Source organism: Cricetulus griseus, unplaced genomic scaffold (genome assembly GCF_003668045.3).
Source record: "Cricetulus griseus strain 17A/GY unplaced genomic scaffold, alternate assembly CriGri-PICRH-1.0 unplaced_scaffold_89, whole genome shotgun sequence".
NCBI lineage: Eukaryota > Metazoa > Chordata > Mammalia > Rodentia > Cricetidae > Cricetulus > Cricetulus griseus.
Window position 1 is genome coordinate 69,875 of NW_023277431.1, and position 16,726 is coordinate 86,600.

At 37.4% G+C, this 16,726-nt stretch overlaps 1 protein-coding gene across 1 annotated transcript; it reads right to left on the minus strand.

The window, feature by feature from the left end:
• Positions 1 to 2,612: 2,612 nt before the first annotated feature.
• On the minus strand, positions 2,613 to 16,209 carry LOC113838889 (vomeronasal type-2 receptor 116-like). Its single transcript, XM_027434397.1, has 6 exons — positions 16,013 to 16,209; positions 13,004 to 13,295; positions 11,912 to 12,724; positions 10,410 to 10,637; positions 5,234 to 5,357; positions 2,613 to 3,523 (listed from the first exon to the last, which is right to left on the minus strand). The coding sequence occupies exons 1-6, from the start codon at positions 16,207 to 16,209 to the stop codon at positions 2,613 to 2,615; spliced, it is 2,565 nt and encodes an 854-aa protein (XP_027290198.1).
• Between the last annotated feature and the right edge of the window lie 517 nt (positions 16,210 to 16,726).

Below are 16,726 nucleotides of genomic sequence, written 5' to 3' on the forward strand. Positions count from 1 at the left end.
CTCAGCCTAGACACACCAGGTGGGGTCTAGGCTCTGCTACAAATGATATGACAAACTTTGAAGATCTCCCATGGAAGGCCTCACACTCCCTGGGAAGCAGAAAAGGGAAGGGATAGGGATTTCTGGGGTTAAAACAATATCAATTGGTTAATAGTTAAACTTTAACCTACATGTGATATCTGAGAAAGTGTCAGTGGAAAGTCTAATAGACCAGATTAAAAATATTACTAGATTTTTTGATGCTGCACACACCAGAATTTTTTTTACTGATTTTTAAGCATTTTAAACAGGTATTGCAATGATCAACTGTGCCCTTCCTCTCTCTATAGGTTTATGTATGAGTTTCTTTCCTGCATACATATGTATGTACCACATACAATCATTGTGCCTATGCAATTCAAATCTTCTATAATATGAGATACACTCACTTGTGAGCAATGATATAGCTACTAGAAACCTAACATAAGCCCAATGCAAAAACCAGCCCAAGTTCTTCAAAGCCATGTCTATCACCAACCTAGCAGTTTAAAAATCTGGAAACAAAAATAGAATTTAATAAATTTTCATGACAAATTTCATGATGTATAGCTTCCTCATGATATGAATATATATTGGTTTACAATGTTTACAGATAGGACTCACCCTAATTGAAAGACAGGGTCACATTCCCTTACTATCAATTGTTGTGCCAGGTTCTCAGATCCAAAGACACCAACCCAAAGAGTCAACAATTCTAATGAATATGCAAAAGTTTTCTTTTTATTGTTCAAGGTGGCCATCTTGGATCACTCTCCATGGCAGGGAAATGAGATGCCAACAGGCCCAAAACAGAAGTCTTTAAAGGGGCAGATCATAAGGTTGAAGACCACAAATTTCAGAGTCTCCATGGTTACTTAAGGTCATTCAAAGTACAGAGTAAAGCAGTACCTATATATCTTAAGCAAGATACATTTGAGCAAGATAAGACAGTATACTGGATTGCAAGGGTTATGGTGTCACAGGGTCTGTCCGTTATCCCCTGGGCCGTGGATATTTACAAACTTATGACCAGCAATTAGCAGAAAGGAAGTTTGACCTAAGTGGTGGAGGGTTACCTCAGGTTCCAGCCATGGCATTCCCAGTCATTAGAAGTTTACTTTTCAGAGGCTAAGTTATTAAACCTTTATTCTTTTTAATTTTTGGTCCTTCATCGGTAACTCTAATGACCCCAACACTTTAACACTCATGAAAAGAAGTAAGCCTCAAACTGTTAAACATCAATAACCAACTGAAATCTAATAAAATCACTTAATAGCAGTGCCTGTTAATCTGGAGTTCCTAGATTCACATCTCAGTAACCAAATGTATACTAGTAATATTCAAAATGCCAGTTTTTAGGAGTAAAGGCAATATTCTGGTCCCTGTACCTACTGCATGTGTACTAGAACACTCCTTAAGTTGAAAATGAAAGTAAAACTATTTTTGTAACAGAAATAAACTCTTATAACCTGGAACCAGGGATATTTATGCTACGAAAAATGACTTTGGTAGTTCCTGGTATAATAGAGCTGTATTAAAACCCATGTTTTTCTTTAATAGAAATGTGACAGATGCTTAAAATTTTGATGATTATTGTCATGTAAAATTCATACCTACAAGACATCAATATATCAAGCTGTCTTTCCCTATTGGTTCTCACTGTGCGTCTTATGGAGCACTAAAAATTGAAGCTTCTTATGTCAAATGCCTGTAAATAGACCCGGACATCTCTTCTAAATTCCATCCTTCATTTGTAGATTATATCTAATTCTGATATCTTAAGAGCAATTTGAAGACGTAAAACACAAATCAGAGTCTTTAATATTTTTCCAATATTTGAAAACTTACATAATTGTGTGTGTGTGTGTGTGTGTGTGTGTGTGTGTGTGTGTGTGTGTGTGTACGCGCACGTGTGTGTGTGTGTGTGTGTGTGTGTTAACATGCAAAGGTAAACTTGAAGCCCAGATGAGACTATCTGATCCTTTGGATATATTGCTCTAGGAAGTCCTAAAGAGAATTTTGAAGATACAGATTGATTAGTATTCTCAACAAGAACATCACATGGTATTAACTGCTGAGGCATCACCCAAGCTTCTGTAAAAGTCTTTCTATATGTTTATCAAAATGTCACTTTTTCTTCCATGTCCTACTTTTCTAACGCCGTGGGTGCATCAGGATCTTCCTCCTTTCCCCCACAAGAAGGAACTTTGTTCTAAAGATGTCTGCAAACCAAGGATCTCTGTCTCAAAAATATCTTGTATTTTGCCAATAGCACTCTGCTGCCATAAAAGTTATTCATCCACTCAGATATTTTATAAGAACATAGCAAATATTTCGAACAGTTTTGTATTTTAAGTAGAAAATAATATTTCAAATCTGCATTATTGTCCAATGCCTAGGATTTCAGAAATCATTAACTGAGTGAAAGAGTATAAGACACAATGTAGACAACAGTAGTAGACATGATACCACTAGCCTATATTATAAGAGGAAACAGTGAGAATCATTCTAAAAGAGATAGGTCTTGCCTTATGATTGAATATTTGCTAGATATGAGCTAAATATATACTTGTGAGTTAGAACTAATAAAATATTCAGTTCTGGAAGGTGATTTTCCCATGATATTTGGAAGAGATTTGTCTTGCTGGTCTAAACAAAATTATGAAGCACTTGGGAACAAAAATGCATCCTAGCATCCCAGCACTGGAAGCCAAGATGGAGAAAATTTCCACAGCTACCATGACTTTACCCTTGGTACTATGGTACACAGGGAGGAAAGTGACCCAGACACAGCAGAACAACAGCATGCTGAATGTCAAGAACTTGGCTTCATTGAATGTGTTAGGCAAATTCCTGGACAAGAAAGCCACAATGAAGCTCACCTGAGCCAGGCAGGCCAGGTATCCCAGGACACAGTAGAAGGCAGTGACAGAACCCTTACTGCACACAATGATGATCTGGCCATGCTCAGAGTGAGCATCAATACTAACAGAGGGAGGAGAAACTCCCAACCAGACTGAACAGATAATAACTTGGATGAGAGTACAGATGGCAATGATGTAGTTAGGGGCCCCTGAAATCAGGAAATATCTCATTCTTCTATCAGGGACTGTGACTTTGAAAGCCAGAATCACAATAACTGTTTTGGCCAACACAGTGGAAACAGCTACAGTGAATACAACTCCAAATGTGATTTGCTGAAAGATGCATGTAGCTGTGTTTGGCTGGCCAATGAAGAGGAAGGAGCAGAGGAAACAAAAGAAGAGTGAGATGAGCAAGATGTAACTAAGCTTCTGATTATTTGCCTTCACAATGGGAGTGTCATGGTGCTTGACAAAGACTCCAAGCACCATAGTTGTGAATGCAGAGAAGCACGAGGCAATTAAGCCAAGAGTGATCCCCAAATGGTCTTCATAGGACAGAAATATCACTTCTTTGTGCATACATTGGTTCTGCTCTATATTGGCATACTGGTCCTCTGGGCACTTCACACACTGATCCATATCTGAGGACGAGAGTAATGTACCATTAATTCACCTTCAGCATTTTTATTGATAGGGCATTTCAATTACATGTACATAAGAAACTTGGCAACGCTTATATTTTGTTGCCAAGAATGTCATAGAAGGACCTTGTTGCATAGAAATTCTCTCATTTCATAATTTTCTTTATATCTGTGGGTAACAAAAGCAAAAGTAATTATTTTGTCTATTTAGGTATATTGATGCCATCATGTCACATGATATCAAGAAGCACAGAATTTTTACTACATTCTGGGAGCTATGAAGAAATGACATGTATTGGTGAATTCACAAATGCTCAATTCATTAACCACAGCATTTTTTCCTTTGTTTAAGTTTAAAGTAGGAACAAGCTTATTTTACATGTCAATTCCAGTTCCCTCTCCCTCCACTCCTCCCCTGCACCCCTCCAATCCCTTATGCCATCCTCTTTCCGCTCCCCACGGAGGGTTAGGCTTTTCTTGTGGGATATTCAAAGTCTGTCATATCATTTTGAACAGGGCCTAGCCCCCCACCCTTATATGTCTAGGTTGAGAGAGTTTCCCTCTATGTAGAATGGGCTCCCAAAGTCCATTCATGTACTAGGGATAAATACTGTTCCACTGTCCAGGCCTCCTAACTGACACCCATATTCAGGGGGTCTGTGTTCATCCTATGCTGGTTTCCCAGCTATCAGTCTGGTGTCTGGAAGCTCCCTGTTGTTCAGGTTAGCTGTTTCTGTAACCACACCTTTTCTGGGTGTTTTTAAAACCCAAGATCCCATGGATTCAGTGCCTCCTGAGGCCTTGTCTTCATCATTTCTATGAATGCTGTCCCCAGGAGATATGAAGACTGTGTGTTATACTGGGACCTGACCTCTGATACATTATCCATTTTACATTTTCAGGCTCAAACACATTAAATAAAAGCACCTTTAAATGAAATCATCACTTTGTATGATTGTGTATGTAGTCATAGGTGTATTCATATATAATTATCAAAATATCTGATGATTTAAAACTTATTGGGATTACATGGGGCAAGTAGCAGCATGAAAGTGAGGGATGAATAATGTTTGGGAAGTGCAAAAATAAAAGTTATCATAAATGCGGCCTTAGTTCATTCTTCTGGCAGTATCAGCAGAAACTTCCTGAGTCTTATCCAGAAGAAGCTGTAGCCTGTCACTCAAAGTAGAACCAGCTGTACATACTTAGCACTAAAATGCCCCTACATATTGATTCTGTTCCATTTGAGAATAGAAAACACCTTCCTCCTCCCCAGTTTCAATCTCTGTGAGACCCAGACTCAGTGGATGTACTCAATTGTGAAGCAGATACTGAAAAACAGCATTAAGTAGATGATACAAGAGACCTTAAGACCGAGTGTTTATATATAATGTTGTGTTCATTAGTAGTTCCCTATTTATAAGTTGTGGAAGGGCCTTGTGTAAAATTCTCTCAGACTGCACATTGATTAACAAAAGAGTATCTTTGAGAAAAGGCCACCTGCGGTGAATTTACAACGAGTCAAGAAGTGGTTCAAGGCACAGGAATTTTGAAACAGGGACAGAGCTAATGCTCATATTTTTATAAAGCTTAAATAGGCAAATATTACATTGTGTTTGTGCAATTCCCTTTCAGAACCCTTTGGCTTCCCAGTGTGGAGGCTGAGAGGAATGATCAAAATGGATGCTTTACAACTGCCGGAATACTCACTTGTCTCATTAGAGATTTCATTTTCTGGGCAGGGTTGGCATTTGAAACAGCAGACTGCCATTCCCTCCTGCCAGAATTTTCTGAATCCAGGACCACAATCAGCACTGCACACAGAGGGTGGCATCTGAGGAAAATTAGATAACAAAAGTTTCACCTATTCCTTTCATACCTATGTTATGTAGCCTGTGTAGACATTAATAAGGTAATTTTATATACACCAAATGTGTGACCACATTACAAAAAGTACAGGATTTAAAAGACACAGAGAAGTTTAAATAAAAAATTCTCATTTTCAGAGTAGTCTGTGACCCTATATGTGGAGCTTTTTATTAATTGTTAATGGGTGGTGTGGTCCCTCGAAGGGTTTTATGATAAATGCAAGGACAGCAAGCTATTTTCCCTGTTCATTCAGGGTCTATGCTTTAGCTGCAGTCTCCTGATTCCTGCCTGGTCTTCCATTGACTGTAACCATGAGCTATGTCAACCATTCCCCTTCCATTTACTTATGATCACTTGACAATAACTGAAAAGTGAAATAGGATGAGTGGGAATCTGAAACAAGGTAAATACCTCCTAAAATCTCAGACAACACAAATTAACTCCAATAAAATAGTACTGCAAATAATGACATACAGAGTGTGGAGAGCAAAGAGCTGTGTAGACAGAGCTCAGTGTATTCAGTCATAAGGAGGTGCTGACTTGACATTTATTGAGCTGGAAGTAAATTGTTTCCCAATGTGAAAAGTCCTACAAAGACTAGGGATGTGGGGGAACCCCAATAAAAGTTACCTTGTTTAAAGTTAATTGAAGGATTTCCTAATTTTAAAAATGTATGTATTATCTTTGATTATCATGATGCTGGTGATTGTGATCCATATGTTAATTAGAAGGTTCCTGATTCTTGTTTGCTCATTTTGCATCTCTTGTTTTGTGGTAACTTCTATGTCAAAAGAAAACCATCTCCTAAGAACAGAATCATCTCATGTTTTCCACAAGTGTGGAGAACTACAATGCTTCCCTTTCTGTTGTTTTTGTTGAAGCAAGTTCTCATCGTTTAGCTATTGTTTTTTTTTTTTTTGTACTTTCCCTCTCCCTCTCCCTCTCCCCACCCCCATTCCTTCTCCCCCACCTCCAACCTACCCCCCACCCCATCCACCCGCCACTCCCCAGGCAGGGTAGGGCCCCCAACCAGGGCTCCACCAAGTCCACCAAATCTTCCTGTGCTGGGCCTAGGCCCCTCCCCATGTGTTCAGAGACAGAGCGAATCCCTTCAAGTGGGATGGGCTCTCGAAGTCCCTCCCACCCACCAGGGCAAAACGCCAGTCCATCTCCAGAGGCTCCCAGGAGTGCAGGGGCCTCCCCATTGGCATCCATGATCAGGGGGCTGGATTAGTCCTGTACTGTCCTCCCAAAGAGCATCTGGGGTCGATGCTATTGTTTTGTAAACTCCTTTATCCATGACAAATTTCATTCCTTCATTTTTGTATGTCTCTTCTTTTTCATTTATTGTTTAATTTGATAATTTTTATGGACTATTTTGAACAAGAGTAGAGAAAATACACACCATTTTCCATTTTCTTCTCATTTTACTGACAGATCTCAGTTTGGCTTGAGCTCCCCATGTATTTGAGACATACTACAAAAAGAAAGAGCTCCCTGAATCTTTGTCCAGGAGTCTGAATAAAGACATGCACCACAAGACACACATTACTCCATATCACTGTAATGGATATTCTTTGACTTTACTCTCCACGTGGTACAATGTTGTCAGTATGTTTGCCACAGAAAACCTTAATATGTCAAGTTGTCCTCATTGTATTCTGTCAGGATTTTTTCTTTCATGTTTTTTTTTAAATCTGAATGAAGTTTGGATTTACCTAAGAGAGCTTTCTGCATAATTGGGGATATCATTGAATTCTATCCTTGAGTTTATTTATGTGGTGTTTTACTCTTAATTTCTGCATATGTTGAAGCATGTTTGCATCCTTGAAATGAAGTCATCTTGGTTGTAGAGACTAATCTTCCTGCTGTGCTGTTGAGATCTCCTGGGAGGTGTTTTGTCCAGAATTATTACATGCATGCCCATCTAAGATATTATTCTCTGGATTTACTTTTTTAGAAGGTTTCTAACCTATTTTCCCCATGAAGGCAACAAAGGAATGTTTTTTTAACCAATATTATTGTCTGTGCATTTTGATTAGAAAATGTGACCATTAACATTTAATTGTTATTGAAAACTACTTGTAAATTATTGTCTTTTATTGCTAAAAGTTCTCTTTTTCAAAATATTCTGTCACAATATTTTGTATTTTTCCAATAGCTGGTTGTCTGACTGTTGTTCCAGTGATGGCTATATGTTCCTTTGACATCTTGTTGCTTTGTCTGAAAGAGTTCTTTAAGTATTTTCACAGTGTTGCTTCATTGGTTATGCGTTCTGTAATTGTTTGCATTAAGGAACTTTGTTATGTCTCTTTCTATAATCAGGGGTAATATTGCTTGGTGTAGTAACCAGGATTGGCAGCATATGTCTCTAAGTATTTGAAATATATTACTGTCCTACTTTAAGAGGATTCTTAGATTGATGACTACTTTGGTCTTCATTCCTGGAGCCTTCATTCAGTAGCTGATCAAATCAGAAACATGTACCCAAAGCTAAACACTGAGACATACTCCTGCAATCCAGTTCCAGAGAGGGAGGTGGGATGTGCAAAGAAGCAAAGACCGTGCTGGAAAAACCAACAGAAACAGCTGACCTGACCTTGTGAGAGCACAGAGACCCTAGTCATAAAGCTGGGGAACCAGAATTGGACTGAACCAAGCCCTCAGAATGTGGGTGCCAGGTAGGAGGCCAGGGCAGTCTATGGGACCTCTAACAGTGGATCTAGTATTTATCCCCAGAGCACAAATGGACCTTGGGTGCCCATTCACTATGGAGGGATACTATTGCAGCCCAGATACAGGAAGAGGGGCCGGCACCCATCACCAAATTATATGATGAAGTTTCATTGTACCCCATGGAGGGCCTCACTATCCCTCTGGAGGAGGTGGCAGGGTGTTGGTGGGTTGGTGGGAAGGGTTTGAGGGAATGCAGAAATGCATATGTAAATAAGAGTGCTTCTAAAGTTAAAAAACAGTATTCTCAGTAGAATCTGCTGTTTACAACTGGATCTTATCTCCTGCAGTATTCAAATTTCATTCTTTTTTAGAATAAAAATTTAAATAAAAAATCAGGGGTTCCTTCTGATGTTGAATCTTTGGTATTTAAATGACTATCAAATCTATATGGCTACATATCATGCTGTAGTTTTGGATATTTAAATCTCATTTTGCTGGATATAATGTTGATGAATTTAGTGTTTCCTTCTCCTCTTGTGCCTGTGGTTTCTAAATTTGATCTTTATTCATATTGCTTTTATGTCCTATGATTTTCATCCCTTTTGTAATATTTTTGTCATATTTTGAATTTTCTGTTCTAGTCCTGTTTTCCAAGTCTTCCATCCTGTGTTCAACTTAAAATATTCTCTTGCTGAGTATTTTAACTGAGATTTTTTATTTGATTTTTTGCTTTACCTTTATATAATTTAGTTTAAACTTTTTAAATATTTTGTACCTTTAGAGAAATCCTTTGTCACATTACCATTAACTGTCTAATTGTATACAAGTTTTCATGGTCCCATTGCTTCTCCAAGAAGTGATTTGTGTTCTTTCATTTTTCTGGAACACTCTTGTGATCATTCTTTTATTTCCTTGTTCAGTATGTCATTGAACATACTCTCCTTTAAGTTTATGACTGTAAGATTTTGAGCCATGTTGCTTTGATACCATCCTGAATATTTGTTTTCTGTTTGGTTTCAACATTTTATTTTGCATTTATGAAAGCAGAGCACTGGTTTAATTGTTTTTAATTCCTAGTGTTTTTCCAGTGGATGTTTTAGCAAGGCTCAAGCACGGTATGGGTAGAATACATGCGCAATTTCATTGCTGCCCTTTACATGGATATATAGATCAGTATCTATACCTTCAGCTTATGATATTTTCCCTGTGTATGACCCTTCTTACACTTGGGGAAAGAACAAAAACTCTACAATTCATAATATCCAGGTAACCTGATATATCACTTCAGATTTTTCTTGAAGACTTTGCTGAAATTGCAGTCTTTAAAAATCAACCTAAATTGTACTAGGCTGTTTGAATTGGAAAACTTAAAACCAGCCACATCTGACTTCATCCCTATAAAATATCCATGACCAATAATTCAATATTTCATTTACAAATTTCATCAAAACCCATTTTTTTACTAACAATGTTTCAAATAAAGAGAAGAAAACTAGACACTCCCTTATTATCTTGGATGAACTATGAAATAATTAATCTGAGCAAGCAAGATATCTCCAGTGATAAAATTCTTCTATAGTGTATGATTCAGAGCTGGAGACAGAACTCAGTGTTAGGTAGTTAAATCCAGCTCATGAATAGGACTCAAAACTGATTGTTAGCTGTCACTGTGTGGATCATTTCCTAGGGACTCAAATAACTCAAATAACTCTTCTGTCCTCGATATGAACCAAAGTCACAGCAGTTGCAAGCATACCTGAGGACAAAACACCCATACCCACAGAAAAAAAAGAAAAAAGAAAGAAGAAGCAACTTAATAATCCATAGAACATCTAATATACATCCTGAAAATGTTAATCTATGATTAGAGGTGTTGACAATTTAGGAACTCTTTTTTTAAAGTATTAAACAAAATTAAATAATAAAAATGTATTATTTGTGTAATTTTAATTACTTTATCCTACAACAGTCTAATTTTTCAACATCTGTACCCAAGATTCAGAACAAGGGAAGAAATTGCTGTATGTTAATCAGTATGATCCAAGAGAATATTGCTCACTTTACAGGAATTTATATCAGTTTTATAACTGGTTTGTATTCATATTTATAACAACAATCAGGATTGAATATCATAAAAATGCACTATATGCATGTTGGAAATCCTCAAATTATTAATAAAGTGTCATATCAAAAAGGAGAAAAGAGGAAGCATAAAGTAGAAGGCTTGATATTGCCTCATATGTGACAATTTATTACATTAAGTATCAAGGAAGCACACATGTTCCCACTTGACAGTGTTATTGCTCTGTAATGGAAATTAGTACAATTTGTTGAGACCCACCTGTGTATTTCCTGTGGCCCATTTTATCATTTCTTCATATACGTGGAGCTGTTCACCAGTTGGAAAATATGGGCTAAACTGTCCTATCTTAATCTTAAATCTAAGACCATGTGGGAAATTCCAAATCTGGAGAATGTCATACTCTTCCTGATATTCTTCTTTTTGGTTCATATTCACTCTGTCCCCAACAGGATTTGTGAATTGGGTCTTCTTCAGAAATGTATTCAGCTGTAAGACAGACGTCATCCTAAATTCTGTTTGCCACTTTTTGAAGAAAAATTTCTGATTTTATCTTAAAGGTAACATTATTACAGGTGCCCAGGGGAGCCATCTCAGTGAAAGTAAATGGATTAAATGAATATAATAATGTTCTCCCTCAGGAGAACCTGCCAAACACATAAAGAGACATATATGCAGACACCATACAAAAATATGCAATATATTCATACACGCAGACACATATGAGAAAGAGAGACTCATGTCTATCCAGAGACACCACAATATACAGCCACAAAGATTTTTGTCAAACATACACATACATATATGCCTTGAATTCCTATACATATGCAGGCAAAAATATATAGGCATATTCATCCAAACATACATACAAACACACTGGAAAAACATAGACAGGGATGCATATATACCCAAATACATACAGGGAAAAGCACACAGGGAAAAGCACAATAGAGAGAAGCATAGAGAGAGAGAGAGAGAGAGAGAGAGAGAGAGAGAGAGAGAGAGAATAATGCATATATTCATATGTGTTAGCACATATAAGGGAATGCACACATATACAAAAAGTCTCATGCAGACAAATTCACTGCCAAGTATACACAGGTAGATACACACAGGAAAAAATACCCATGCAGAAAGACACAGACAAATTTATTATCAATTACAAAGGAAGATAGTCAATACTGATAGAGGCACACACACACACACACACACACACACACACACACACACACACACGAGCAGAAACACACAAACATGCACACATATAGAGTGAGAAACCTTCAGTCATTCATGCACATGTATGTACTGAACTGAATCACAGGAATATTGCCTGTGTAATAAGTATCATAATGTCAACTGTAATCCCCAAGGCTGATTGTGGGGAAAGATTTAGTTGAGAACACTTAAGAATATCATTCCCTACACTATTTACAACATTGCTATGATTAATGTACACAGACATCATCTACTAACAGGGAGTGTTCTTGAGAAAGGACTGATAAGGTTTACAATATTAGAACAGGGGTTATGATACTCTGTAACAAAATCACTAATTGTCCTTGATGCATTTTATCTTCTGCTGCATTGCCTTTGCACTAGAGGTTTCTACCAAACACATAATTTACTCCCTCAGCAGAAAACAATGCTTAGACATCTTTCTTTTGTGGGAAATACTTCCTAGTCCACTGAGTTTGGTCATCTGAAAGACTCCTAAAGATAGGACATTGATGACACCAAATATTATACAATAGAAGAAATATTACCTTCAAGCAGATAGAACTATGTCCTTTCCCATTGTCCATGGTTGTATATTCTACTTGCTGAAGAAACATCTCATGCAGTGCATGGGCCAGAGCATACACAGCATTGTATATGTCATAAAGGCCATCACTAAAGGACAAGTCAATACTCTGAACCACTAGCCATTCCATGGGGGAATTCAATGAGCAGTTTTTCAGTGTCTTACAGTTAGATGTGAACACTTCACAGTTAAATTTCATCCACTCCATCCTTGTAAGGTATTCATCTGTGTATTTGAGAGGGTTCATTGTCTGGACAAAATCTTTAAAGCCAGAAATCTCACCATGATGGTGTACAAAAGCTAGAGTCATATGGGATGAGTCAAGCATGAAGTCTCTTTTACTTGTAGTCACATCCCAGTGTGAGGTGATGACCCATATTTTCTGTAAATCTCGGGATTCCCACATTTGAAAGCTCAAAGCAAGAGTACTTTCTGTGTCACCATAAATGATAACAACATTTGTGGATGATGTGTTGATTTGATTATAATATAATTCAGCTCTGGATATGTATAACTGCATGTTGATTGGAATCATATTGACAAAGGCAAAACAGACTGTATTTTTTTCCAACTCTCTTCTCAAAAATGAGAGAAATTGGGTGCCCTGATCATTGTCTGAGATGACCAGCCCTACCCAGTTCCAGCTGAAGTGAAGTATGACGGAGACCATGGCCAAGGCTAGAGATGTGTGCTTGGGCGCCATTTGGTATAGATAGGGAAATTTTTCATGATCACTTAGGATTGGATGGTAGGATCCATAGGTAAGATGAATAACCTAGGATGCAGGGAGCAGCATGAGGTAACATGCACTCCTAAGAACTTGTAAAAACATTTTTTACAAAGAGTTCTAGAACACCCCCTTATCTATTACATCTTCCCTTCTTTGTATTACAGACAAGGAAATGTGGATAGCCCATCATTCTCTGAATAGTACTCATGAGCTACATATATTGACATAAATGCAAGTCTAGTCACCTTCTAACAGTTTTTAATATCTGGGACTGGTATCCATGAGGTCATCATTTCAATCAAATCCAACCCATAAAATTCTTACCTGTTGAGATTTCCATAGGTCCAGGTATGCCAGAAGTATCGCAGAGGTTTCCCAGTTTGGTCCTGTAAGCATCACAGAACACACGATATCTTCCTCACAGTTATAATTAGGGAAAAAAACAGGGTCTTGTCGCAAAATTTGACTCATACTGGACAACTGAGACAGACCAAAACAATTATCTTTATAGAAACCAAATACCAAGGATTTATTAGGTAATAGATCAGGGTTCCTGTTGACCTCATCCAGGGTAAAAGCCAACGCCAGTGCATACTTGTAGTTCTCAGTTGGTGTTCTGTAAAAGGTAATGTGTTTAAATTGGACAGAGAAAATACACAATCATTTGTAGTCAATACAAGGACTACCCTCCTTCAAATACTGAAACAAATACCTTCTGTTTTGAGGTTGGAAACACATAAGGACTTAGAAGCTTGCAAAAGCTTTGAAGTCCATGGGGATCCATCTCCCATGAATGAGATGTTTCTTTTGCATCTTACACAGAAAGCCTCTTCCATCTCTGGCTTGTGACTGCTTCCTCAGAAGGTATAGACCAGACATCGTCATTGACCAAACAGTAAACATAGCCATCTTTCTATTGAACTCATTGAGTAATATAAAAATACACATGATGTGTAAGCTAAAGAGTTTATATTTTCTTACAAAAATTAATGAAATGGCTAAGGTTGAGAAAGAATCACAGAAGAGTACACCATAATCTTTTTGGGGTGACATTTGTCTATGGACTTTCAGTTCATGATAATTAGTGGACAATAGAGCTAATATATCGTCCCATGTCCTCTCTCATGCTTTTCTTTCAAGGTTAACTGCTGCAGGCACAAATTCCTTTTTAATACTTATTTATTTATTTTGGTTTTTCGAGACAGGGTTTCCCTGTGGCTTTGGAGGCAGTCCTGAACTAGCTCCTGTAGACGAGGCTGGTCTCCAACTCACATAGTTCCACCTGCATCGGCCTCCCAAGTGCTGGGATTAAAGGTGTACACCACCACCCCTCGGCCTTAATACTTATTTTTACATAAACTCAAGCAACAAAGACATATTTGATAAAAGATACATATTCTGCATCAATATGTGTGTTTGACAAGATTAATACTAAATTTGGCCACAGAAGGGCACAAAAAACTTGGTTTGAATTACAATTTCCTATACTGTAGTTTGGTCTCACATGCACAAGATACACATTCTCTAGGTCCAGAACGCAGATATTAAAAGTATGTATGCTCCCTATGGTATTGTTCAACTATGTCATTTTTACACAGGCACATCATAGACTCAAATTGGGCACATATGACCATCATAGTTTTCTACTACAGAATATCATTTGATTACCTTTGCATTTACACTAACATAACGCTGGAATCCCACTGCGAATTTATTGTCAGCATTACATTTTTATAAACTAGAACAATATAAAGTAGAAAATGTTTGGGAATGTTTAATTGTTATGTAATAAAAATGCACAACAAGACAGTTGGAAGAGAACAATAGCATGTTTTGTTAATGTTTATGGGAGGAATGATAGCTCATGAATTTTCATAGTCATTTTATATACTATGATTAATATACACCAAACACACTACTTTATTTTCAACGATTTACTTAGAGTTAAATGCAATATGTTTTCCATTTAAAATTGTAACTTTCTTATGTCTCTGTATATAAAAGAGTCACTTTATAAATGCTCCTTATTACCAAAAAAAAGTGTCATTAAAATTTTCAGTAAAAACACAGGAATTTGAGACTAGACCTTATGCAACTGAAACACCAACTTCACTATACTGAATTCAACAAACATCAGTGCCTTGATCTCTCATATTTGCCTACTGAAAGAAAGTGCTGTATTTTAAACCAACTACCCGCATTCTACAAAATCAACATCTGTATAGTGCCTACATTGGTAAAATAAGCATCTACAATTAGAAAAGTGCTGAAAGTGAAACATAAGAGATAAGAGTGATATAAGTGTCAGAGATTAAACAACTTATACCTAAAGAGAAAAGACACATGATTTTTAAATAAGGTCAATGATGAACTAGTAGGTAACTCCGCTCCCTGTTCTCAAGTGTTGTCAAATATCATATGTCACAGCTGTTATTGAGGCAATTGACAAAGAAAGTAAACAGCCATCACTGTAAGTTGTAGCCTCAGTTTGTAAAGACTACAAAAAATCATTAAAAATACATTCATTCCTTCTTTACTGTAAAGGGAGAGCAGAGAACTAGACTTTGCAATACTTCAAATCAAGTGGTTGTTCATGTGTGTAAGTGAAATATGGGGAAAAAGGAAGAAAAATGGAGCTCACAACAGACAGGTCCCTTAAGTATTTTCTCCAGTGGGGTGTTGGTGACACACACCTTTAATCCCAGCACTTAGGAGGCAGAAACAGGTGGATCTCTATAACTTCAAGGCCAGCCTGGTTTCCAGAGTGAGTGCCAGGTTAGGCTCCAAAGCTACACAGAGAAACCCTGTTTCCAAAAAAAGTATATTCTCAAGTCAATTTCAGGAAGCAGAGTGGCCACATGCAAGGAATTTGAGGGAGTACTTAATATCTATGTGGAATCTCTTTGCAGCTATGTATGGCACAAACAATTTTGGTCTTCACACAAGCACACACTGTTATATCAACCATCAGCAGAAGCTACAGTCAATTACTTTCATGTTCTTAGGATGAAATTCATTGAAATAGTATCTGTTTTCTTTAGATGAGAAATTACTGGCTACTTGCTATCTACAATGTTAAAAGGAGGGCTCTTTGTGATGGTCAATGTTAGATCCAGCTTCCTTCTTTCTACTTCCAGACTTGTAAGTGGGAGGCTAACTTGAAGAAAAACAGAACACACACTGGGCTAACAAAAAGAGTAAAATAGCAATGAGTCTCTAAAAAAGCTTGGGGTCATGGGTTGGTATGGAGTTTCATAGAAGAAGACAGAAGATTTAAGACCCACCTTGAAATATTGATGATGGCATTTATGTGGGAAATGCAAAAATACTTACTGTATATTTAAAATTTGGTTGAAATACTCTTTATCCACTGGCCACTGCACTGTTCTAGGGGAGAATAAACAACCGCTCTTCAAGTCTCCATGCTTGCCTTCCTTCTGCTTCATTTTCCAAAAACACCTGGACTGCATGAAACTGCCAAAATGAATTTGAATGTTGAGGAGCAGCAAGAGGAAAGTCAAATTGAACATCTCTGTCCGGTACTATACCAGGGCAGCATGAATTGTGAAGTGTCATGTTGAGAGGCACATTAAATGGGCACCACTTTTCCTACTTGCTTTTATTTCTAGGCCAAAGGAGAGGCTATTTTCAAATCTGTGATTCTTTTTTCTCACAGGTGTTTCTTCACCCCTGGAGGAATAATAAACACTCTCTTCCCTGGGGCACTGCATCTGGGGTGCACAGTGTATGTGGAAAACATGAGTTGATATATATATATATATATATATATATATATATATATATTTCAGTCTCTCATTCCATGACATGACTCATGTTTGTGATTATAAAGCCCCTGGGAGGAACACATATTTAGAAAATATGGTCCCAAGACTACCTCACTTTTTGGTAACACCATTAAAAATGAGGTGAATGTATTTTCTCAGATGACAAACAGGGAATCCATAAATTAATAATTCAAGAACGACACAAAGGTCACAATTCATGGTTACACATAGGGCATTACATCAACAATTTTTTGCCATGGCT

Bases quoted from the DNA above. Each gene is read 5' to 3' on its own strand.
- LOC113838889 (XM_027434397.1), bottom strand. From the start codon at position 16,209: ATGTTCAATTTGACTTTCCTCTTGCTGCTCCTCAACATTCAAATTCAT. The intron at 10,638-11,911 runs GTAATATTTCTT...TCTGTCTTACAG, and splicing joins ATAGTTCTATCTGCTTGAAG to CTGAATACATTTCTGAAGAA. The intron at 5,358-10,409 runs GTGGGTCTCAAC...AATTTTCCTCAG, and splicing joins GGGCCACAGGAAATACACAG to ATGCCACCCTCTGTGTGCAG.